The 25,958-nt window shown below is 38.8% G+C and overlaps 2 protein-coding genes across 3 annotated transcripts; both read left to right on the top strand.

The window, feature by feature from the left end:
- Positions 1 to 2,086: 2,086 nt before the first annotated feature.
- sel1l (SEL1L adaptor subunit of ERAD E3 ubiquitin ligase) lies at positions 2,087 to 13,127 on the top strand. The gene is made up of 21 exons (XM_026998952.2): positions 2,087 to 2,817; positions 3,044 to 3,090; positions 3,367 to 3,583; positions 4,030 to 4,197; positions 4,517 to 4,622; positions 6,167 to 6,329; positions 6,576 to 6,629; positions 6,724 to 6,783; positions 7,139 to 7,220; positions 7,337 to 7,491; positions 7,763 to 7,819; positions 7,919 to 7,987; positions 8,072 to 8,149; positions 8,237 to 8,299; positions 8,485 to 8,572; positions 8,908 to 9,056; positions 9,178 to 9,343; positions 9,553 to 9,627; positions 9,885 to 10,057; positions 10,410 to 10,538; positions 10,851 to 13,127. Exons 1-21 carry the CDS (start codon positions 2,718 to 2,720, stop codon positions 11,055 to 11,057), a joined length of 2,406 nt encoding a protein of 801 aa, XP_026854753.2. The 5' UTR covers positions 2,087 to 2,717; the 3' UTR covers positions 11,058 to 13,127.
- A 1,497-nt stretch (positions 13,128 to 14,624) lies between these two features.
- On the top strand, positions 14,625 to 24,648 carry si:dkey-177p2.18 (phospholipase B1, membrane-associated). Of its 2 annotated transcripts, XM_026999032.2 has the most exons (16): positions 14,625 to 14,681; positions 14,927 to 14,991; positions 15,572 to 15,662; positions 15,831 to 15,889; positions 16,069 to 16,136; positions 19,560 to 19,603; positions 19,773 to 19,893; positions 20,594 to 20,645; positions 20,848 to 20,928; positions 21,318 to 21,383; positions 21,622 to 21,713; positions 22,173 to 22,254; positions 22,901 to 23,002; positions 23,197 to 23,292; positions 23,617 to 23,688; positions 23,801 to 24,648. In XM_026999032.2, exons 1-16 carry the CDS (start codon positions 14,645 to 14,647, stop codon positions 23,942 to 23,944), a joined length of 1,272 nt encoding a protein of 423 aa, XP_026854833.2. In that variant the 5' UTR covers positions 14,625 to 14,644; the 3' UTR covers positions 23,945 to 24,648. The 2 variants fall into 2 exon arrangements, with proteins under 2 accessions (XP_026854833.2, XP_026854832.2); XM_026999031.2 differs by lacking the exon at positions 14,625 to 14,681 and having other exon boundaries at positions 14,766 to 14,991.
- Positions 24,649 to 25,958: the final 1,310 nt, after the last annotated feature.

The following is a 25,958-nucleotide window of genomic DNA, read 5'->3' as shown; positions in this document are numbered from 1 at the left end:
TTTGGATTCCAGATTAATGAAAATATGAAACTGAGCAGTATTTATCTTGACAAACACTGACGTGTCACTCTTATTTTGCACACAAAAGAGTGTTTTTTAGCTGTGAGTGCCTCCGAAAAATTGGTGCGCAGTGTCAAAACTTCTGAAAGGTGAATTATTTTGTAATACGGTCCTTAATAAATTACTCAGGAAGATAGAAAATATGAACTTTATTTTTTTTTTAGCACCATAATACTTCAAGAACAAGCAAATATATAAAGAAATGTTGAGATTTGTCATTTCTAAACCTATCGCTGTATAGAAACTTCATATGCGATGTGGATTGCTTTGCAAAATTAATTTAATTCACTTGTGATACAAATTCAGAGTTTAACTCTTCAAATACAATTTTCTTCTTATTGTTCTTAAGTGAAGAGATCAAGTGATGACAGTAATTTAATGAAAGCATTGATTTTCAGTTTGCCACTACATCAATGAAAAGGATTCGATTTTTTTTCCCATTACTGCTTTAAGATCTGTCATCTATTACAAATGTATTCGCCAGGTAGGCTTACTTTTGACAGTTTTCGGTTTACCGGTTTCAGTGTAGAGCCGGTAGATGGTAAATTTGCTGATTAGCAATTCTGGCATACACACATGGGCCTCCAAATAAACCTACTCATGTAAGCACATATGCATAATGAACATGAGATTCAACGGAATGATCTAACTGAAAATGTGGCAATGGAACATTTCATATCTTACAAGTTTTTTGCAGTTAACCTACTGAGGTCTTCCAAGAGAGTATTCACACACACACACACACACACACACACACACACACACACACACACACACACACACACACACACACACACAGAGAGAGAGAGAGAATGAACTGATTTATAAAATTAAGCAAAAATGAGAATCAAGAGTGTGGTACAGCAATAGTCTTAATTGACACATTCCGTTAGTAATAAAGTAATGCTAATATTTTTCCCATAAATTGGAAAACGCCAACATTTAAAAGCCGATGTCATTCACTTTCAATTGTCTAAAATAGGCTTAGTAGGCCTATTAATTTACCAGACGTGACGCTATTCATCAATTAATATGGCCATCTACAAGCAGAATTTAGCTGCTTTAGTAGCTAGTGTTTTATGGCGGAGCGAACAAATGACTAAATATATTTTAAAAATACAATTAATATCATTATTATATTAAAAGCTAGCACCAAAATGTACAGAATTTTTTTTAATGCTAAGTAAGATGAACGGCTTTCTTTTTGAATAGACGAGCATACAACTTCAAAAAAGCACAGGCCCTACTTTACATTATTTGCACTTTAAGAAAAATCTGTAATAATAAAGCTGTAATAATAAAACACAGATGCATAAAATTTAGTTTGAACCAAGATCGAAACACCCTGACTCATGAAGAGTAGTTGAAATGTTCCAAAGATTGCTTCAGCTGAACATTATAGTTTTAGGATGTTTTAAACGGGCTCAAATCATTAACAACAGTATGAGTAGCATAAATGCTAGCGTCCTACTGCCCAAATCCCTTTAGTGTAGGAAAAAAAAACATACAGGTAAATTTACTTCGCTATTTTGTGTAATACATAGTTCTGCATAGCAAAAAGGAAGACCCTGGCCAAGTAGTAAGAAACTATTTTATTCTTTTGCTTTAGCTATTTAGCTCAATTCATTCCCATTCTTTTTGGACTCCCGCGGGCGCATCTAGACATGAATAAGTGGCAGCTCTCTATAACTCTAGATGTTTTCTGTTCGCACCGATTATATCTATCTTACGTTTAGTAAACCTAGGTTAGCCTCACAGCGTTGCCAGAACAACTAACGTACGCTTATTGTTGTGAGTTAGCCTCTACATTTGCTTACTGGAATAGCCCCAGATGCTTTGAAGGCGTTTCCTTATTTATTTACAGGAGCTGTCGTGTACGTAGCTGCTCCCTTTGCACAGTTCAAGCCCCATAAATTGGATGTGTGTGCACATTTGATTGGACAGAGGGATATGTAAAGATCAGCCATTGGCCGCTGTCTTTCTTCGCGTTTCAGGATTGGTTGATCAGGAGAATTAGGAACTTGTGTGTATGATGTCGAGGGACGGTGGAAACAGCGTTCTGACGAAATTCGAGAACCTCTACCCAGACCAGCGTTTATTATTTGTTGCTGAGTTTGGAGAAGTTAGCTATCCACCGTTTTTTTAAAACAAGTTTGTGGAGAGTGACTGCCAACGTATTCGATTTTTAGTGCATTCAAACTAGGCTTAGTGGAAGAAAGCTGGTTTCAGTCAACAAATTAACACCTGCTAACGTTGTATGTGAACTGTAGCGTTCATATTCGCTAATGTTTCTTAGCTATGCTGGCTAACCTAGCCAGCTAACCATCGTATAGCTTCCTACTCGGTACTACATTAACCTAGACAGGCGTTTGTGATTTAACTAACCTACCTAGCTAGCTATTTAGGTGTCTGATCTTCTGTTGCTGTTTTCTGAATGGTCGTTGTATGGATTACTCGAGTCGTTAGCAGTATTATGCTTTGTTAGACGTTATTTACCTTGCTAACCGCTAGCTAGCTAACTAACTTGCTAGCTTGGTTATGCACAGACAGACACCTGGTGGTTACAGTTTTCTGTTTGTATGGATAGGAACATAAGTTGAGTGATGTCCTAACCTAAGCAGATAGGTTGGATTATTATTCGTTCACGCGGTGTGTACATGCTGGCTATGGGGGGGTTAAAAGGCATCATGCATTCTTCAGAAAAGACATGGATACTTTTAATCTTAGTGGTGGTTGTCACCCTGGAAGTGACAGCTGGTAAGTGAGACATACCTAGATGGCTATCTATTTTAAAACGATAATGCCTATTCCAAGCAGCTTAACATTAGCCTTGTTAGCTTGTCACATTAGTTTACGATTTAATTGAGCCCATATTTTTTAAAGCTGTCTTGCTAATGCAACATGCTAGTCACTGGGACGAATTAGATGACTGATTTTGATCAAGTAAAAATATTAAACACGTTGAAATATGAAATTATTACAGATGTGGGACCAGAAGCCAATGATGTACCAGACGCTGATCCCTCCCAGGTAATACAAAAGTGTGAACAGTTATATTGCCAGAATTTGCCAGTGAGTTATTGTTGGTGTAAATATGGAAGGCCCATACCATAATAGTGGAGTATTGTTTGCTTGTTTATAAGAGAAAAAAGTGCATGATGGTTACCTTAATTTTTGGAGATAATCATAGTATAGTCACTTAGTAACGTAATTTTGGGCCTGTTGCCAGTGTCCTATTGCTGAACACTGCAGGTTTGTACATATGACAAAATGTGAGGCTCATCGAGGCATGCATCCTCTCTCCAGTATTTTCATGACCAGAACACAGAGGAGGATGAGGTTCCTGTGGGCTCCAGAGTAGTGGCAGGGCATTCTGTTTCCATCAGGGAAGCCTCCCCTACCACAGAGGAGCTCCAGCTCAAGGATGATGTAACAGACAGGGGAGCTGACAGTGAGGTTGAGGGGGTTGAAAAGGAAGACCTTCCTAGTCAGCCCCCTCCAACAGGTGCAAAGCCAAAGGAGGGTGAGTAGAAATGGGAAGAAACGTATCTGGCACTCATTGGTGGCTGTGCTTGTAACATTTGTCTGTGGTTTTTATGATTTGCTTTTTAAAGGGGCTCAGGTCTTTAGACCTGGAAGCTAGGGTGCAGGGTTGCTACTCTTCTTTTGTTCTTGATTGTGTAGAAGGAACTGAGTTCTCAGTGATGCGCTGGTGAATGTTTAGCACCAATATTTCTCCCCTTCTGCAACTTTGCAGCCCTTAGGTTTTCTTCCAAGTGATTTTGGATTTCTATGTCATAATGATATAACCTTGTCATTTCTTTTGTTACTTGTTTCTTGTTCATGTAATATTTTCTGTCACTTTTGAGAACTGTAACCATTCATGCATGACCATGTGTATGATTGGTTGCCTGTGGATGCTTTGGAGTAATGTGTCTATGCCTCATTGGTTTCTGTATGATGGTGCAGTTCCTGTGGCGATAGGTGGCACAGCCTCTGGGGAACGCTGTCTCTTTCCTTTCCTCTTTCTGGGGAAGGAGTACTCAGACTGCACCACTGAGGGTAGAAGGGATGGGAGACTGTGGTGCGCCACCACCTACGACTATGAGCACGATAAAAAATGGGGCTTCTGTGAAAGTGAGTTTGTTACATTTAGTTTTAATGCTTGTACATGACCACTGAGGCAAACTCTGTGTGTTCAGTATGAATCTGGATATGAACATGCAGGTGTTTCATATAAAAATAGCTTCTTATGTTGCTGCGACTGTTTGCTAAAAAACCCAAGACCATGGTCTTTGTGTTGAAGCTACAAACAAGGTCTGCACCTTGGACCAAATATGCATCTGCAGTAAAGTCCATATTTCTAGAGTGGGACCTTGCCTGTTTAGTTTGCTGCTCATGTTGCATAGCGATGAGACAGCATGTGAGCACGTGCTCTTCCCTTTCTCCCTGACAGCGGAGGAGCAGGCAGAGCAGAGGAGGCTAGTAGCAGAGGCAGAGGAGCAGTATCAGGCTACCATCAAGCTGATCAACAGCACCAGCCGAAAGAGCCAGAAAAAAGAGTGAGTGCCCTCTAGGCCACCTCACTGCTCCCATGACCATTAAATTAACCGAAGAACTCATGTAGGCTAATTTCATATCTTGGTGGTTTGAATCGATGCTCTGACTTTTGCAATGAAACCAAACATTTGTAATATGAAGACCAGGAAAATCTATGCACGTTTAATAGGAAAATAACCACAACAAACGGGGTAGACAGTTGAACGCTGCTACAACTGGAATCTCTTCAAGTGATTGACATGTATAGCTATGTTTGAAGTTTAATTATACTGAATCATTTCACAATAGTGTAACATGTGAAAGTTTTGGCACCCCTGGGTAATTTGTTACTGCAAATGGTTAATTAAGTGGAAGATGAACTTGTCTCAAAAAGGCATAAAAATGGAACTTAAAACAAAACATTTTAAGCAAGATTACTGTATGATTTTTGATTTGTACAATTTTAGAGGGGTTGGAAAATGTCAAGGAGCACTATGCAAAGTTTTGGCTCTCCAACCTTAATTAGCTTGTTTACAGCCATGGTTAAGAAAGCCCAGGTGATGCAAATTTCAAGGCTTTATAATCACTCTGACTCCTCAACCCTTGTTCTGGCAACCACACGCTCCTCTAAGCACCTGCTTAGCACTCTAAAAGTTAAAATAACTGAAGCCCGCATAGGCTAGAAGAAGATGGCAAAGTGTTTTCAGGTAGCCATTTTCTTAGATTTTTAATTAAAACATCATCTAGCAGTGGAGGGCAAGTTGAGGTCTGGAAAACTTGGAGAATTGTTCTCTTACTGAAAAGGCAAAACCTATGTTTCACTGCAAAAGACCACCAGAAAGAGTTAGCAGATTCTAGAGCAGTGCACCACCACCACATCTACTACAGGATAACATGTCAAAATCCACAATGGGCTACCTCAAGAGGTGCAAGCTTAGGTTTTTTTGGCTTTCACAGCCCACTTGACCAACTACTCCTCAAAAGATTGTGTAGACCTCAAGAGCAGTGCATTCCCAATAATCTCACAGAACTAGAAGGCTTTTGTAAAGAAGAATGGGCAAAAATCCCCCAAGCATGATCTCAGAGACTCTTTGCTGGTTACATGAAGTGTTTACAGGCTGTGATAGCCAGCCAGAGGGGTGTTACTAAGTACTACCTGTGCAGGGGGCCCAAACCTTTGCTTTTCCTTTTTTCATTTTGAAAATTTAAAAGACAGGAAAAAAAAGTAATCGTTAAAATATTTTCCAAAAAATGTCATGTATGCTCAGATTGTATGTGTTTTGGAAATTGTCATCCTTAACGTGCTTAGTTATTCACAATAATAGAAATTTTGTTCAGGGGTGCCTAAAGTTTTGAGTTTCTTTCTACTGGTAAAGCGTGTTCACAATTGGAACCTTAATGACATGGATAGATGAACATTATTAAATGTGGTTGCTGAACATCACAAAACTAGGGGCTCAAAAATGACCAGACAGTTGCTTCTGTCTTGACATGTGTGGGTTTGGGGAATGCTAATGGGTGCCTTCATCTTCAGCCTTTTAGCTTTGTCCTGTTTTCCGTGTTCTAGGCTATATGAGCACTTGTTGAAAGTGGCAGGCATGGGGCATACCAAGGCCATGGAGAAGGTGGCATATGCCATGCTGTTTGGAGACTATATGCCCCAGAACGTTCCGCAAGCCAAGGAGCTGTTTGAGAAGCTGGCACTCGAGGGCTCCCCAAAAGCACAGATGGTAATGAACTCTTCTGAAGTGACTAAACATCCTCTTTGTCTGAACCTTGTTGAGAAACTGACTAGTAAAAAGCAGTGTCCTCAGGTTTTCAGATTCATATGTAAAATACAGATTATCTATCAAATGACTGTGTTGTGAAAATTGAGGTAAAGCACCAAAAGTGTGTTTAAAAAAATTCTGCCATGTGAGTATTAACAGATGTTTGACCACCAGTTTAATTGTTCTTCATTTCCTGTCTTCCATCAGGCTCTTGGTTTTCTATATGCAGCAGGATTAGGGGTGAATTCCAGTCAAGCCAAGGTATTTAATCACTGATGATATATTTTTATATAGTTACCTTTTTTGCCATTACCAGGTGACGATTTGGCTAACAGACTTTCTCTTTCCAATACAGGCATTGGTCTATTACACCTTTGGAGCTCTAGGGGGAAACCTGGTTGCACACATGATTCTAGTAAGAAAGTTGTGGTTATTCTGTATATGCTGTATAAGACTGCACTGATTCATCTCATCCACATTTAGGCAGTGTATGCCTGAATGCTGAGATTCTTTTAATGAGTAGAGTGCATGAATATATCTCTGTTATTAGTGTGATGAGGTTATGCCCCTAATGTTATACCCATTGCAAATTTCTGTTGGCCATCATCATTATTACCCTCATTATTTTATTATGTTGGACCATGGTGACCAGATGTTTTACCATTACAACATAATCCTTTGGTTGTGTTGGTCCTGTAGTTTGAGAAGTGGTATATGATAGCACAGAGCATGTCTGGGTTGCCAAACACATGGTGTGGCATCTGTGTTAGGGCTACAGATACTGGGGAGGGGTTGGAGTGCCTCAGAGCTGCGAGTCTGCCCTCACTCACTACAGGCTGGTGGCCAATCACGGTAAGAATCTGTGCCCAACTTAAGTCCACCTCAGAATGGCTTATATATGCTGCCAGATAAGACCATAACATAACCCATATTGTTGGACAGTTTTAAACTGCGTCTCTGTGTGGCAGTGGCTAGTGATGTGTCCCTGACTGGGGGCAGCGCAGTGCAGAGGATCCGTCTGCTTGATGAGCTGGAGAACTCCGGGTCTCCCAGCGGCATGCTGGAGGAGGACCTGATCCAGTACTACCAGTTTCTAGCTGAAAAAGGGGATGTGCAAGCTCAGGTACTGGCTGCATATCAGTTCTCTGCTTTCTTTACCTTTTAAAAAATACAGTATATCAGGTCATTTATTTTTATTGCACTTTATCTGAAACAATTGCTGGTATAATGTGACCAGATGAGAATAATGATATGTCTATTGTAGCCTCCTCTGTTCACCACAATTTGTCTCTGGAACAGTTTTATTGATGCTGTAGTTCTGCGTAGGTGTCTGGGTAGGAAGAGTTGTATGATAATTACTGTGTTCACTTGTTCTGATCCATTCCATTCTCAAGGTGGGTTTGGGTCAGTTGCACTTACACGGAGGCAGAGGGGTAGAACAAAATCATCAGGTAAGAGGTTGGAAACCTTTTTTTTTTTTTTTTTTTAAAGTCTCTGTGCTGTTGTTTATAGCAATATAAATCTACTGCCATTTTGTCCTTCATTCGTAGCGAGCCTTTGAATACTTCAACCAAGCTGCTAACGCTGGCAACACGCATGCAATGGCCTTCCTTGGGAAGGTAACTTAAATGACTGCCAGCTCATAGAGGTTTTGTTTTGCTTTGTCATGTAGACATGCTGAAATGTTTTTAATTTGTCCTTAGATGTACTCTGAGGGTAGTGAGTTTTTGCCCCAGAACAATGAGACGGCTCTGATTTACTTCAAAAAGGCCTCAGAACAAGTGAGTTCCAGGAAAGTTATTTAGCTGTGCTGGTTTCTACTTTTCACTGTAACCTATTACATATTGTACATTGTGGCATTATTTCAGGGTAATCCAGTTGGTCAGAGTGGGCTTGGTATGGCATACCTCTATGGAAGAGGTGTTCCTGTGGTGAGTGTCTTGGATTCATGTTGTCTTATGCTTCACCAGTAGTGCTTTACTCCAGTCATCTGTTTTTCCTAGGCTGTGAAAGTGAATAGAATAGTTTGGCATCCTGCACTGAATTATGTAATGCTTACCTGCTTCATACACCAAGAAGTTAATGAGTGCACGGTGTGTTTTGGTACTTATTGCAGAATTATGATATGGCACTCAAGTACTTCCAGAAGGCTGCAGAACAAGGCTGGGTAGATGGACAGCTACAGCTGGGCACTATGTACTACAGTGAGTGTGTATGCGCATGGGTCTCTGTCACTTCACAGTCTGATGTCTGTTATTCTGCGAGTTTCCTGCTTTCGGTATTTCCCCTACTCTTCTTGGCCTTCACCTCTTTGTGCTGTTTCCATTATCTTATTCATAGATTGAGTTTAATTGTTTAATTGCCTAGTTGTTTGTCACCATGAGAAACATGCGTCCACATTCTATTGTGGCTGACACATATTTTTTGATAGCTAAGTCCATCTAAGTTGTTTGTTAGCTATGGCAGTTGGATCTGTCAAGAGTCTGATTCTTATTTCTTTTTAGGACACTTTTTCTCCATATGTCTCTCTCTTTCTCAGATGGTATCGGTGTTAAGCGTGACTACAAGCAGGCACTGAAGTTTTTTAACCTGGCCTCCCAGGCAGGTCATATTCTGGCCTTCTATAACCTGGCCCAGATGCATGCCACAGGCACAGGTGTCATGCGCTCCTGCCACACGGCTGTGGAGGTAAGCCTTTACCCATGCCCTCAGTATTGAAGGTAAAGTCTTTCTCTCTTTCCCTCTTTGGTTTCTCAGTGACACCACGTTCCTACTGTGTGTGTGTGTGTGTGTGTGTGTGTGTGAACAGCTCTTTAAGAATGTGTGTGAGCGAGGCCGGTGGTCCGAGAGGCTGATGATGGCCTACAGCAGCTTTAAAGATGGAGACATGGATTCTGCTTTAGTTCAGTATCTGCTACTAGCTGAGCAGGGCTATGAGGTCGCTCAAAGCAATGTGGCCTTCATCCTCGACCAGAGTGAGTCATTCATGCCACCAGGGGTGGGGAGTCCCAACAGGATAAATGTGTTGGTGTTAGTTGATGTTTGTCTAAAGGTCAAAATACGTCAAACAGAAAAATGATCCCATTTCTTTGTTTTGATTTCTTTTTACAACAAGCTGTTGTAAGTTAAAGTAGCCCGCTGCAGGTATAGCCCTGATGTGCATGCATGTGTGTGCATGTTACAGAACAGTCCCGGCTCTTCAGTGACAACGAAACCTACCCTCGTGCTCTCCTTCACTGGACCAGAGCGGCTGCCCAAGGTTATACTTCTCAGCCATATATTTCTCGCTTTTATTCTTTCTCTGGATCTGCACCCCCCTCCCCACAGTTATTTGGGTTTTAGTCTTTTTTTTCTCCTCATAGATTTGTAGCAGCTGCTTCAGCAAACATTTTTGTAGATGATAATTATTAAAAAATGGTTTAATCTTTAATATGGCCTACAAGATTGGGAAGGTCATTTTTATTTACTGTCACTGTTTGACATTATGGTAATTGTTTGGATTATGGCTGTGCACAGGTTACACAGTGGCCAGAATTAAGCTGGGTGATTATCATTTCTATGGATATGGCACTGATGTGGACTACGAATCTGCAGTCATCCACTATAGACTGGCCTCTGAGCAGCAACACAGTGCCCAGGCCATGTTCAACTTGGGCTACATGCATGAGAAAGGCCTTGGCATAAAACAGGTACATGCAGATACCTCTTCTCTGTCCCATGTTTGCTTAGCTAAATGCATTTCCTAACTGTTTGCTTGTCCTATTTACTCTAAAAGAAAATGGTAACTGTAGGAAGTGGGTATAAATGCAGTCATCTTTAATGATAAATGACCAGGTTAGATTTACATGTCAAATGTACTTAATTGCAGAAGATGCTGCATGTGCATGGTTTTGAGGTTTTGAATGACCTTTCTTTTTATTTTGTTTTAGTTTCCTAAACTCATAATAAACACATCATCCAAGCCTGAGCCCCAATCCACCAGCATGTTCTCACACACAGATGTGTAGTGTGCTTCAATGCTGACTGTTTTTCCTTTGGCAGGACATACACCTGGCTAAGCGTTTCTATGACATGGCTGCAGAGGCCAGTCCTGATGCACAGGTTCCCGTGTTCTTGGCCCTCTGCAAACTGGGACTCATCTACACAGTGCAGTATTTGCAGGAGCTTAATGTAAGACACACACACACACACACACTCGTACAAACAATGTGCCAGTTTGAGGGTGATGACCTGGAAGCTTTCTTTTTTTTGGTTGTATGTCAGAAGGAAGGTGTATATTTTGGGTGTTTTACATCCCCCCCCCCCTTCTTTTAGCATGTCGGTATTGCCCTGGCTTGAGTGACAGTATTTTACACATTTTCCCAGTAGTTATCATAAGAACGTTGGTTTTAAAAATTATTTTAGAACTAGTAACATGGCAAATGGCTTTAAATGGAAGGTAGCTAACACCAGTCTTGTGTCTCCACTCTGTTTTTCCTGCAGCTGAAGGAGCTTCTTTCTCAGGTGGATCTGGACCAGCTGCTGGGTCCTGAGTGGGACCTCTACCTCATGACTGTTATTGCTCTACTCCTGGGCACAGTCATTGCATACCGGCAAAGGCAGCACCAGGCTGTACCAAGAGTCCCCCCCGCACCCCCAAGACCTGTGGCCCAGCCGGAGCAGGCTGCCGCTGAGCCCAACCAGGACTAAGAGAGGGCCTCAGCCTGGCAAGAGATGTTGGAGACATGAGAGCAAGGGCGAAGGATCTGCTCTTCTTGGACAGTTACAACAGCTCCCTCCACCCAGCTGCAGGCCTTAACCTCCTCCAAGTATTAGGTCTAGGAACTGTCTAGACTCCCATGATCCTCTTCCTTTGCCTTGAGCTTTGTGGGGGGATAACCGGGGAAGGTGGGAAGTAATAGAAGCAAACTGGAGTGCAAAAACAAAGGATGACTTGCTATCTCTAAAGTGTGTGGCTCAGGGTATTACCAGCTGAAGCGTCATTTATTTGTGCTGCTTAGTACTCACAAGTTTGGGGACTCCCCTTAGCCACTGTGCTAGAAGCCAAGGACCTGATTCTGTTGCCATGTTCCCATGCACCAGTTCAGATGGTTCTAAAAACATCAGTGTGGCTCACACTTGTTTACCTCCTGGCCCACACCTTTGCTGAATAAAAAGTGAAACACACTGGACCTCACATTGTCAAATACTGGGGGAAAAATCTATTAGCATGCCTTCCTAGTACTTGTTTTGCTAGCCAGTGTGGCTTGTTGGCAGACGTGCTTGGTTTGTAAAAGTCTTTTTAAAAACACCGTCTGCTGGTTAATTTATAGTTGTAAATTATCACAAACATTTTATGCCAGCGCAGTAGTTACTGTTAATGTTTCATGTTGGCTAAATCTGGCACAAATTTAAAAAAAAAAGGAAAAAAAAGAAAAAAAAAAAAAGATAATTGGTCAACTGTTTGACTGAAGTAATACACATACTAGTGGACATAGTTGCTGTTTGAAGGCTTTTTTGATGGTCACAAATGCTCATCTTTTCAAATATTTATAATACCGCCCTTTAATTTCTTATAGATCTGTTATAACCGAATCAAAAGGTACAGTTTTCTCAGGCACTTCCAGCACTATTGCAATTTAAAATGGCTTTCCAATCCCAGTGTCTGATGAGGTTCTAAAGTTTTGTGACTGCTTTTTGAAAGACTGAAGACTGCAGCATACACCATTTTGGTATAAAGTCACCTACATTTTCTAGGTATTGATTTTGAGACCTTTGTTTTACTTTGTCACTTTGGAATCAGAAATTTGAATAGGAAGGTTTTTTTTTTTTTCAATACATGTCGGAACATAGCAATATGTGTGGTCTGTAAACTTTTAAAGAAACACTGTATAGGATGTAAAGTAATCAGAATCATGTTTTTCCTGCTGGGATGTGCCAGAGTACTGCCTGTAATGGTCAATTAGCTGATCTTTTCATATACAACTTATAAAACGTGAAAAGTTATAAAGAAAATACATGTTCATCAGACTCCACACAGTCGTGCACAGTGTGGCTAAAAAAGTTCACAAGAAACTAATAAAATGGTCCGTGGGTTTCGGTTCAGTACACTTTCTGAAATGTATATGCTCATTTGCAAATGTACAATGAAAAATCCTTAGTGTCCTTTCTCCATGTTTAGGACAAAGCTTTTCCAGCATTTTCCTTAAAAACTAAGTGGGTGGGTCTGGATTTAAACATTTTCTCCTTATTGCTTTTTTTTTCTAGCTACTAAGAGTGAGAGCCAATTTCCAATCTTTGCTATTTAAAAGTAATGTCCTTTCCAAAACTGTCTTCTTGATTTCTATGTATGCCCTTCCAAAAGGGAATGAGAATTATGCAACTCTCAAAACATGAAAATGGTCAGCATCATTATTTTCCCCCACACTTTCTCTACCATCCTGTAAAACCTGGATGATGATGTTGCCAGGGTATGACAAAAAAGTGCGTAGTAGTATTCCAAGAAAGGTCCCTCTACATGGCTGAGTGAGATGATTTCTATTGTACTCCGTTCTATGTCGAACCTCTTCTGCAATAAGCATGTCACCCTCCTTTTCCCATTTCTCTTTACCATACATTTTATTTTCCAATTTTGCCAGAAGAAAACCCTTATATACAATAATGTATTTATCTGTGTTACACTCCTTCAATTTACATGTAAACAACAATACTTTTGAAATCCTCCTTCACTCATCTTTGATGCTTTGGCCACATTTTGATTAAAGTAGTGCCAGACTTGGAGATATCAGAAAATGCATCTTTTTCCAAACAATATTTCATCTGTAATAATTCAAAGTTCATGAAGGTTCCCTTATTTACAAATGTGAAAAAATTTAAATTTCCATTTCCAACCCAGGCCTAAATCTATTGTTGAATTTATTTGGGACAAAACCTGTGTTGTATGTGCATTATTTTAATAGCCTAGATGAATTTTGCAGGTAACTCTTTCTTCACAATTATTCTTATCAGTTTCTTCCTTAATTTCCTATATATGATTATAGCTTCTATCAGCTCTGTTAAACACGGCTCTCTCAATTTCTAGCTATCTTGCTAAACATGTTGGGTTACACCAACAGACTGAAGGCTGTAACTGAGCTGCATAATTGTAATTGTGTAGACAAGGAAGGTTCAATCCTCCCCCTTTCCTTTGGTAATGGCCATGTTTTATATCTAATCCTAGGCATTTTCCCTTGCCACAAGACACTTAATATTATCTTATCCCATGCAACAAACTGTCAGGTTGGCCTTTCCCCTAGAAGAGTTTGAAAAAGATAAAGCAGCTTTGTTAAAATATTCATTGCAGTAGATTCAACTCTACAAGCTCAGTTAAGGAATGACATATCTTAACAAGCCAGACTTTGTCTCAGCATTTAAAGTACTATAATTAAGATAGAATAATTCTGGAATTTCCTTATGCAAGTTAACCCCAAGATTTTTAATTTTATGAGCATCCCAGGTAAATTCATTCCTTCTAATATAATTGGGTGGGTCATAATTAAACATAATCATTTGGGTCTTTTGAGAATTGAGCCTGTACCCTGAGAGCATCCTGTACTCTTCATGAAAAGTTAGTAACCTTGGTAAAGACTGCATGGACTAATAAATATACCAGTACATCATTGGCAAATAGAGCAAGTTTATGCTCCTGTTAATTTTAATATGTGCACACAATCCATTGTACATTGCCTGAATATATCAGTAGTAGATCTATGAAAAACAAATTGTGACATTACCCTATATATAGAAACACCCACCTTATCAGAATCTATGTACAATGATGGTGAACTCAATTGTTTACATTATTTGTACCACTCAGCAATGAAGCCATCTGCATCTGGGGAGAGACTGTTGGGTAACTTTAGTCCCTAAAAAACATCTTATTCAGGTACTGGGACACAGGGCTCAAGCTGAGTGGGGTTGTAGATTAAAAAAACAAAAATAAACAAGGGCCTCCACCCTCCCTCTTGTGGGCGGGGCCCCAAAATTTTGTGCTTCACCACTGCATTAAAATCATATGCATTCAAGTCAAAACATAGCTTGTGCTTGACCTGTGCCCCATGTCCAAAGTTGTGAATAGTTGGCCATGTTGCAGTGGCTGTGTGAGACTGGCATGCTTTATGCCAGTGGGCCTGAACTTTGTCACTCAGCTGTTTTGGGTGTGTGAGATCTGGGGCATTGATATAATGGAGCTCCCATTGTACACAGCCATTATAAATCCCGCTTGGAAACCATCCACCATGAAGTGGCATTTGATAACCATGGCAACTTGCCTGTTAGCCTCGTGTCCTGTCAAAGGTAAGTGCTGGAAGTGACCAGAGCTTGTCAGACATCGGCCACTGCTCCTAGTGCCCACACGTGCTGTCTAACACACCAGTGATTGAGTTGGGATGAGACGGCTGAAAGCTGAAGTTTGTGTTTTAGTCCTTGTTTAGTTCTATTGCTGCTCAGTGGGGCCCTATCAGGTTTAGCCTTTCTAACAGTTTAAGACATGACTAAGGGACAAGGGTATCTTGTTTTGTTTTGTTTTGTTTTTCCCCAAGGGGACGAATGGAGATGGGAATATGAGGAAGGACTTAGCTACTACAGTGAAGAAGCCCTCAGAAAGGTTCAGTCAAGTTGTTGTTTGTGTCAATTATTTGTTTTTCTTTGTGTATTGCTATGATTCATTCAATGTGTAAAGACTAACTCCCTGAAGTGTTTTAATCGTTTTAAGTTTTGATAGATTAAAATCAAAGGTATAAAATAATAAAATACAGATTTTCTTGTTAGTGTAAGTTTTCAATAATTGAGATTTTAAAAGCAGCGTCACACTGGAGTTCTTTTAATTTAGTTGTTTTGAATTTAATAGCACTACTTTCAATGGGGATATTTTTCCCATTTGCACATCTGTTTAATTTCCTCTCCTTTTGATTGTTGAATTATCATGCCCATTTTAGGAAAGGTATTTTACTTTACTCAGAGTACATTTTGTCAGAAGTAACAGTTCTTCTGCTTGATTAAGATTTTACAGTACTTTTTACACCACTGATTGAAATAAACATGCATTTAATAATTTCATTTGTAAGGCTTTTGCAGTACCTTGTAGTTTCACTTGCTAGAATTGAGACACTAGGTCCTTTTCAAATAAATACATATTTACATTTGTACATTATGGTGTTCTTAAATACTTGTATTACCTTTTACAGGTATATCCTGAGAAAACCAGGCCAGTTAGCTTTAAACATCCACCTTTCTGGTGTTCAGACATGAGCCCTTCTTCCTCCATACCCACCTCAGGTATGTAGGTGGTATTTAAAAATTGACCAGATTAGTGTTAGGTAGCTGTGCTAGGTAGCTACTCTTCAATTATGCTCTTATTATAAGTGTTAAATTCACCTAATGAGACTTTATACTCCTGCTACAAATGCTCTGCTTGTGTAATCACTTAATGTCCTTGTTTTATAGTTGAACTGGTTAAGGCAGCAGACATTAAAGTCATTGCTGCTCTTGGGGATTCATTGACGGTGAGTGTGACTGCTCTCCTTTTCATGTTTCGGTTGTCTCACATTGAATTAATTTGACATTGTTAATTTATTACCAAAATGCAGTACTTCATCAAACAGATATGTAGACAGCTTCATCATACATACCAAACAGTAAATAAAGCTTGACCATTACAATGTTACCTATTGTATCACTGTAGACTGCTATTGGAGCAAATGCAACCACTGTACTTGGTATACCTATTGAATTTCGTCATGTCTCATGGAGGTAACTATATATATATTTATTTCTGCTTTGCTAAATATATATATGTTTGTGTGTGTTTCGTAAGGTACACAGAAAATGTTATTGCACAAAACACACACACACATTATATATATATATATATATATATATATATATATATATATATAAATGTGTGTGTGTGTGTTGTGGTAGTAAAATTTTCAATGAAGTACAGGTAATTTTAGACAGAGGTCCTTCACCAGCTGTTCAAGAAAACTGCCACTGAAGTTCTAAGAGGTGAAACTCTCAGAAACTCTTTCCTGGCACAGCTGATGAACAGGCTATGTTGAAAACATACTGATTTTCTAGAAACCTTTTGTACTTTGTTGCCATTTTAATGCTTCAACATCTTTTATTACAACATACTTTAAAAATATATTATATACCGATCAGCCAAAAGCACCTGCCTAATAGGTCCAAAACAGCTCTGAGCTGTTGAGGCATAAGACCTCTGAAGGTGTCCTGTAGTATCTGGCACGAATACATTAGCGGTATGTCCTTAAAATTGCCAGGTGATGCATCCATGATTTGGACCTGTTTTTCCAGCACAATCCACAAATGCTCGATTGGATTGAGATCTGGGAAATATGGAGACCATGTCATCACCATGAAATCTTGTCAAGTTCATCAAAACATTCGTAAACAATTTTTGCAGTGTGGCAGGTGGATTACCCTGAAAGAGGCCACTGTCATTAAGAAATCCCATTGCAATGAAGGGGTGTGCTTGGCCTGCCACAATACTTAGGTATGTGGTACATGTCAATGTAACATTCACATGAATGACAGGACCTGAGGTTTCAAAATAAATAATTGCCCAGAGCATCACACTCCCTCTACTGGATTGCCTTCTTTCCATGCATGGTCTCTTACCCCAGGTAAGAGATGCACACACATCCTGCCATTCAGATGTTGTAAATGAAAACATGATTCATCAGACCAGGCCACCTTATTACATTGCTCCATGATCTAGTTCTGATGCTCACATGCTCATGGTAGATGCTTTCAGCAGTGATCAGTGGTCAACACTGGCACTCTGGCTGAACTGCACAAGACCTGCAGATTTGCATATGGTTTGACCCAGTTGTACAGCTATCACAATTATGTCCTTGACAAAGTCGGTCAGCTCTATATGCTTGCCCATTTTTCCAAGACATCAACTCCAAGACTGTTCACTTACTGCCTAATGTATCCCACCCCTTGGCAACTGCCAATTTAATGATATAATCAATGTTACACACTTGACCTCTCAGTGGTTTTAATATCTATATTTACAGTACTGTGCAAATGTTTTAGGCAGGTGTGAAAAAAAATGCTGTAAACTAAGAATAAGTTTACAGCAAAAAAACTGCGAGATTCAACTTTGTATGAAAAATGAACATAGTGAGAACCCTGATGAATATTAGGACTACATTGTTGGTCAGATGAGACCAAGATAAATTTGCTTGGCTCAGTCCAGTGTGTCTGGCATAAACATGGCCACAAGGGTGGAGTGTGAAGAGACGGGGCTGCATGAGTAAAAAAGTTGTTAGGTGAATTTAACAACCTATAAGCCCAAAAATGGAACTCAAAACAGCATTATTGAGTTCTCATGACTTATAGAATGACATTTATAGATGGTACCATTAATACCTGTGGATATACAAAATACTTGCTGACCAGATGACTTCAAGTCACCAGATGCTTGGCAGAAGAGAAATATTCCAACATCATCATAATCCTAAAATCACTGCCAAAATCACACAAAAGAGCTTCTAAAGAAGAAAAAAGTGAAAACTATCACTTGCTCAAATATTCCACCTGATGTAAATTCGAACACCATTGCAGTATTTTAAAATTAATGATAGAGCAACACAGCCCCTCCACCAAAGAGAAGCAGAAAAAATGGTGCCTGAAGAATGGCAGAACATCTCTCCAGAAATGTGTACAACACATGCTGAGGAGGATTGAGTCTGTCATCAACAATGAAGAAATGAAAAATAAAATATGTAAAATCTCAGTAATGAAAGGTGTACTGACCTTTGTTGTATTGAATTCATACTGTGGGGTATTTTTAATATAATACATATAAAATGTTCATTTTTCTTATATGAGAACAAATACCCTACTGTTCAATTTGTAATGCAGTTATTGTACAGTGATCCAATTTTGATTCATTTGACATTTAAGTGATATTGCACAAGGGTATACTCACTTCTGTTGTATACTTTAAGCATATATATATATATATATATATATATATATATATATATATATATATATATATATATATATATATATATATATATAATATTGTGTGTGTGTGTGTGTGTGTGTGTGTGTGTGTGTCTTTGCATTTATTTGTATATTGTTTATAATTCTGATGAAGGCTATAACTCCTATTTATATCTAAGAATGAGCTTAAGCAGATACAAGATATAAGCAGATATCCTATTTATACACCTATATACACAGATAGATATGAAATGTACAGTTGTGGGTCTGCTGCACTAGTGATTGGGCACCAGCCCAATGGCATCTGCATTCCAGGACAAAGTTCCTGCCTTACAGCTGAGGCTTGTGCTTTGCTTTTAGCCTTGGAATTCACTGAAAATGCACAACAATGGACTTGTGATTTGTGAAGTCTTGAATATAGATCAACCCATAATTACGCTTTACCTAAAGTGCATTTTTTCTTATTGAAGCAGAACTACGATATTCTTTTTTTTTGCAGCGCCATTGTAGACACTCTGGTAATGAACAGGCAGACATGGCTGTTAAAAAGGCCCCTAGAATAAGAACTAGCGAGTGCCTTATTCCACCATCAGACCTCAGCCTCATTAACTCTTATTTTTAAGCAAGTTGCAAGTGAAATGTGAGAGAATATGAAAATATCAATCTGCTATCAGCAGAAGGCTGAGGTTTTCTTTTAAAGGTTGCTGGGATCAGACCTATACATAATGTTATATAGGCCATTCAAGTATAAAGAGGCACCATTTTTGTCAGTCATGAAGAATTCTGATTTGGAAGCAATTTTTTGTTTCAAGTGTCTTACTTTTAATATCATCAGATAATGCTATTACTCAGTAAGGTCTTTTAAGAAAGGAATTTAATAAGGTATCACAAGAAAGAATTTTAGAATTCTTATCCCAAAATATTTTGAAACATTTTTTTTATTTTTAACTTACTATGGAATATTTTCCATTTAAAATCTTTTTACTATTAATAATGTCTCCTATTTATTTCCTAATTAATGCTTATTTATTTGTGTATTTCAGCAATGGGTGTGTTTATTTATTTGTGTATTTATTCTCATTGATTTATTTATAAGTTTGCTCCTCATATGAATGTAGAACCTAATGCTTAGCTACCCTAGTGAATTATTTTTTTCCTAATGACACTTAAATCACTATAGAATATTTCTTGTAGCATTGGTGGCCATGGGACTTTTCAAGATGTTATAACACTTGCAAGTAAGTACCATTTACTGTTATTCAGCATATAAACATTAAGAATTATCCCACTTCCACTGCAATTTTAAAACATGGTACAATGGACATAACTGTGTACTACAGAGTATTTTGTTGTTCTTAGGACTTTTTATATACATAGATCTTGATTGTGCTATTCTGGGTGTTGCAGATCTCCTCAGGCTCTTCAATCCCAGTGTTGTGGGCCCTGCTCCATGCAAGACTGTCCATGGAACTCCAGCTCCAGTTAATGAGACTGGCTTTAACCTCGCCATTACTGGGCACAACACCTTGTACGTATCACTAATCCATTCTTCATAATAAACTCCCCCAAATGTCTTGTATAAGTGGTGACGGCAGTGTAAACATATCTGAGTTGATATTCAGATTGAAGATGTCCATGGATGGGGTTTTTTGAGAACACATATAGAATGAAAGCTAAAGGAATGTGTAAGTGGTTGTATTAGCAGAGTTGTTTGATTAATGTTCTTGTGGTGAATATGCACTAACAGGCTATACCCACATCAAAGGTCTGTGTGCTGTGGTACAGAAAGAGAGAGAGAGCCATAAAAATGCTGAGGATTGGGGGAAAATGAAGAAAAAAAAATTATTTAAAAAACAGTAGCAGTAATAGTGTGTATATAGTGTGTATTTAGAAAACAACCATACGTGTTGCTTATTAGAGATCCAAGTGTTAAAGGAAGTGCACCTGGATGTGTGACGTGTGTACATGTTTTCTACATTTTCTGTATTACATAACCACTAAATCGGGGGTGACCAAGTCCAGTCCTGGGAACTCATGTCCTGGAAAAGTTTATTCCAGTGCACCTGACTGAGTTATTAAAATGCTACACAGTTCTATGCCTGCATTAAATCAGGTTTTAGGGATTAGGGCTCTAACTCTACAGGACTACAGTTGGGCACCCTTAAACTATATAATACAATTATTTTATGATTCATAAGTGTTAACTATGTGTTGTTTTTCCTTCCAAGTAATCTACCTGAACAAACTCGACATCTGATTGACACCCTGAAAATAAATGAGGTGAGAACCAAAATGTAATTCATGTATTGCCCATAGTGCTTCCAGGCTATGGACTGTCCTTACTAATATATTACTATGTCTAGCTTTACAGTGCCTACTTAATTAGAGTGCTGAAGGTGAGATTGGTACATTTCTTATCTGAACCGGAAGCAAATAAAAATCTATGGTTTAAAAAAAAAATTCTCTTAATCTCTATCTACAGGATGTTAACTTTGATGAGGACTGGAAACTGCTCACTATTCTCATTGGCATGAATGACATCTGTGATTACTGCAAAGATAAGGTATTGTGTTCATGGTACACCACGTAAAAGTATAATTTGAAAATGGCATGAAATACATTGTTGTGTATTTTACAGAACTTATAAATTGTGTGGCACTATGTAGACATTTACTTTTTGTACTCTTCAGCATATGAAAGAGATGCTTATGAATAAAATCTTCAGGTGATGAGACAATGTAAATCATGGTCATCTGTATGACAGGGGAGGCTTTGTTGTTCTTAGGACTAGTAGGACTAATATACCTGAACATATTTCACAAAATGGGGTATCCACAGACATTATACATCAGCTCTTACAAATAGCACAGTACCCTTACAAATCCAGACATATGCCATGTTCTTATAGAAGAAGGGAATACTTAATTTGTTTTCTTCTCATTGCATACACAGACCCTTTTTTCAGTGGAGAACTTCATACACTACATGTCCATGTCCTTGGAGATGCTGATGAATGAGGTAATAGAGTATTTAAAGGGTCTCTAGAGAGGCAAGATAGAAAAATTAAGCCATATAGTCATATCGTGTAGATGATGCTATTAACAATCACGATCAGGATCATAGACACTTTAAGGAGATGTTTATTGACCATCAATTTTACTGACAAAAAAGAATGAAAGCCATCTGAGAGTTATGTTTCACAGACGTTTGTGTTTTCCTTGCATAAGCTGCATGACTTCCTTTTGTTTTTGAGCAGGTGCCCCGAATGATAGTTAATGTAGTCCAGATATTAGCAATGGAGGGCCTGCGGGAGGTACAGAAGCCCACCCTAGGTTGTCTGCTCCAGAGGTAGGCCTACTCTATGCTTCTCTGCTCCTCAGAACTGGATGCCTCTTAGTAGTTTGGAAAGTGAAAAAAATATTAACAATACAAACTGGATATTAAAAGTATTTGCCCAACAACAGAAGAATATTAGATCACTCAATTACTTTTTGAACTACTTTTCCAGTTAATCTATCATTTTTCTTATACAGTACACATTCAAAACCATATTACACAAAACTGTGCTTTAATGTTGAGCTACATCATCTTGAAATTAAAGCCTTGATTGAATGGTAACATTTTATCTGCCCTATAGCTCTACCAACATAAGGCTGTTAATGCTGCATATTGAAGGTTAATCTAATTAATGACTGAGATTTTAGTCTCTGGTAGATGTTTAACCTTCAGTTCATCTATTCATTTTGTGATGCTCCAAACTGTTACTGCCTCTTATTCTCTGGCACTTCTGTTTTCCAATCATCCCAGATCCTTCTGCTCCTGTCTGGTGAAGCCAGCCTCAGGTTCTGCTGATCTTAAGGAGCTGATAGAGGTCAACCTACAATTCCAGGTATGCATGTCCTGTATCAGAGAATGGACTGTCACCAGATTGTTTGGTGGGGCCTATAGTGTTGTCTGCTTTTGCACAAACGTTAAGTCTAATCTGTCATATTTTAATAATTGATTAATTGATTAATTTATGAATTGGTTATTTGATCATGCTATGCCCATCTGATGCTATGTACAATTTATGTGACATCTCCCAGGTCTTGTTAATAATCTTCAATAGTTTCTGATCACAGGGTCATTGTCATCTGAGCAGTCATAGTGACACATGTACAAGCCCAAGCAACAATGCTCTCTACCTGCTAAACCTTTACCAGGGCCACACCCACAACCCAGTGCAGAGTTAATGCCCTGAGAATGGTCTGCCGCTCAAATAACATCTGACCAGCAATGATCCTGTGATCAGGAACTGACCAATGATGAATAAGATAAAGGGTGTCTTATGTTATTATGCACATGTCAACAGGCTAATTACAGTATAATCATACAATACACCTGTAATATAAGTGTCCTTAATAAAGTGTCCCATGAATGTAGGCCCATGGCAGATGTTTCTAATAAAGCTGGAGAGTTTACCCTCTAAACCTGCATCCTATAAACTGATAGTAGTGCTGACAACAGGCCAAACTGAGTTCTATCTGTTGTCTCAGAGTGCTCTGGAACAGCTTCTCAACACTGACCGTTTCTTTAAGAGCGACTTCGCTGTAGTTCTTCAGCCATTTCTAAAACATACAGATCCTCCGCGGCTTTCGGTAAGAGATGCCCTGTGTGCTGATAGCTCCATGTAATGCAATAATAAAAGTCCATTGAAAATTCAGATGTTGATAAAGAACAGAAGGTACTGTGTGTGTACACGTGTGTGTGTGTGTGTGTGTGTGTGTGTGTGTGTGTGTGGTTGGAGGCAGGAGGTTAATATTTTCTTACACCCTGTTCTTCTCCTTGTAAGAATGGAAAGATTGACTTGAGCTTCTTCACCCCTGACTGTTTTCACTTCACCATGAAAGGACATGAGGAGCTGGCCAAGGGCCTCTGGAACAACATGGTGGGATTAATGTTGACTCACACTCGCTCCACTATTTTAAGGGAATATTTTTAACAAGATTACTTGGTGTACTTGGCAAAATCCCTTTTATATCCACTGGACATTAGGTCCTTGAGCTGCAATCTGTGCTTATTTAGGGTGCAGAGCTGAAGATTTACATTTCCATTAGTAGGATTTATAATTCAAATTTTGTGTGTGTAAGCATTTAGACACACATTTCAGATCTTTTAAATCCTAGAAATAATGTAAAACCTTATTTATAATAATCTAAAATTTAATCTTAAATTCCATGCAAAATGATAATTCCCTTTGTCATGCATGCAGTTTCAACCTGAAGGGGAGAAATGTATTGTGGAAAGCTTTTCAAACCCAATTCAGCTCATCTGTCCTCCTGTGGTAAGACCCATTACTGTTCTTAATACTACTGCTGTTTATTGCTATTACATAGAATTTAGGACTCATATTGAATGCTACCCCCTCTGTTTCTGCTTCCACGGACTACACTCAGGACCACCCTTACATCTATACTAAACCTAAGGCTGTCAAGGCTGGTTCTCAGCCTGGGATGCCTGTGTCTACAGGCCTCCACACTACCATGTTCACCTTAGCGTTCGTTCTCCTCTGGTGGGCCACCAACATGACCTACTTCTAAAACCTGTAGATGAAGCATCAGGGACCATCGCTGCTATGGATCAGCCATGAGTAATACCGACCACTGGCACTTTTAGTTTTTCTCTTTTCGAATGGACTCTCAAATGAATCCAGCAAAGAACAATACAATGTTATATTCACAGCTTAGAAGAAAAGAAAGGAAGGGAAAAAACATACAATTGTATGTGAGAAGTAGTAATGAGGAAAAGTCGTAGAATTGTGCATGTAGAAAAGTCACCACAGCTGATTTGCTTACTTTTGTGATAGTCATCTTCCTGCAATGATAAAACAGAACCATCTGCTTGAGAACATTGTGTGCACTAACCCAACAATCTTTCCTGGCCCATCCATCCATCTATCATCTATTTAACTGGATGTGCTCCATTTCAGCCCAGGGGCGGCAGCAGGTGCAGACTGCATTTAGCTTGAGCTAATGCAGCACTAATTGATTTAGTCAGGTAAGGTAATTGTGTGAGCTAACTGAAGCTCATCTGAGCAAAAATGGCCAGAGGTTAGCTTGAAAATGCATTATGGTTGAGAGGTCAAAGGAGCTGACTATTTAGAGTAAAGTGTAGTGGCTTTTAAGAGTGTGGTTAAAGGCAGGTTGTATGAAAACTACCTAATGCTCACAGAAATTAGATAATAGCTTTCAGATGCTGTAACCTGAGATGTGCTTTTGGTCTCTACAAATAAAGCTTTTGGAACAGGTATGCATGCATTTGCTCTTTTATATGTTGTCTTTTAAGAATCAAAGTATTCTTGTTCTAGAAAATGGCTTCATTAAGTGTTAAAAATAATACACTGAAATGAGGACAGATCATGTCTGGTAGCACCACTGTATTCTGAAAGCCTTTTATGTCAGAGATAATTATTTCCCATCACAAATATGGCCATACAGGTGGGTTCCATAAAAAGCATCAGGTTCATTCATTCACTGCTGGCCTTTTCTAGAGCAAACAGTTACATTGTCATTTGATACAGGGCAAACAGTCAGCTGGTGCTGACGCCAACCTACTTTATTGTCTCTTTGATTAGAATCTTGGTAGGTTGTAAAACAGGAAATTTGAGACTGGGAAATGGTATTAACAACTATCAGGCAAGCATCTTATTAAATTTTAACTGTGTATGCCTTCTTATTCTGATCTGAAAGCACAAAAGTATCTCAACACTGTAACCTGTATGTTTATAGGGGTGCCTAGCATCGCACAGTTACATTGTTGCCGTTCTAATATTAAGACTGTTTTTATGGCATTGGTTTTCTATTGGTTGGTTGATCATGTTATTATAATGTTAATTACCAGAAGATTCTGATTTGGGCTTACTGTATAAAGGCTCCCTTGTGAGAAAATGTGGAACATTGTATCTTACATAAGCTGCCTAACGACCTGTCATGGGAAATCAGTATGTACAGAGAGTAACCTCTAGGGGGCACTCAAAGAAAGAATAACGGGTTGAACAAGAAACAAGAGCTATTCCATCTCACCATTTTTTATACATGTTTTTTTTTTTGTGTGTGTGTGTGCGTGTGCGTGTGTGTGTGTGTGTGTGTGTGTGTGTGTGTGTGTGTGTGTGTGTGTGTATATATATATATATATATATATATATACACACACACACAGACAGAATTTTGCAGTGACAGTTTTACAGAAAATTGTAGGCTAAAAAATGGTTTTTACAGCAGCATGGAGAACAAAGCTTGTCCAGATTCATGTTATGACAAGTATTGATTTGTCATATGACCTGCAAGCCAATAATATATGACTGACAAGCTAAACATGAAAAACATTCTGCTTATTGCTCTTTCTGCAGATTATTGAATAATTTATTGTAGTATGATAGGACAGTCACCCAATTATAAATTAACACTCAAGAAATGGTTTTACAAAACTTGTGTAAAAAAAAAAAAATGTAAACCCTAATGTACTCATTAACATTGCAAACAAAGTTGTCTACAATGTGTCTGTCACCTAGTAGAGAGTAATAAGGCTAAGACCCCATAGGACCTCCAAATCTAG

This window comes from Electrophorus electricus, chromosome 3 (genome assembly GCF_013358815.1).
Source record: "Electrophorus electricus isolate fEleEle1 chromosome 3, fEleEle1.pri, whole genome shotgun sequence".
Taxonomy (NCBI): Eukaryota; Metazoa; Chordata; class Actinopteri; order Gymnotiformes; family Gymnotidae; genus Electrophorus; species Electrophorus electricus.
Note: the sequence above shows the minus strand (reverse complement) of the source record. Positions and strands in the feature narration are given on the sequence as shown.

Coding starts and splice junctions, on each gene's coding strand:
- sel1l (XM_026998952.2), top strand. CDS start 2,718: ATGCTGGCTATGGGGGGGTTAAAAGGCATCATGCATTCTTCAGAAAAG. Junction 8,150..8,236: donor TCAAAAAGGCCTCAGAACAA/GTGAGTTCCAGG, acceptor GCATTATTTCAG/GGTAATCCAGTTGGTCAGAG. Junction 9,628..9,884: donor GACCAGAGCGGCTGCCCAAG/GTTATACTTCTC, acceptor GGCTGTGCACAG/GTTACACAGTGGCCAGAATT.
- si:dkey-177p2.18 (XM_026999031.2), top strand. CDS start 14,875: ATGACTAAGGGACAAGGGTATCTTGTTTTGTTTTGTTTTGTTTTTCCC. Junction 15,663..15,830: donor TTCCTCCATACCCACCTCAG/GTATGTAGGTGG, acceptor CTTGTTTTATAG/TTGAACTGGTTAAGGCAGCA. Junction 21,384..21,621: donor TGGAGATGCTGATGAATGAG/GTAATAGAGTAT, acceptor GTTTTTGAGCAG/GTGCCCCGAATGATAGTTAA.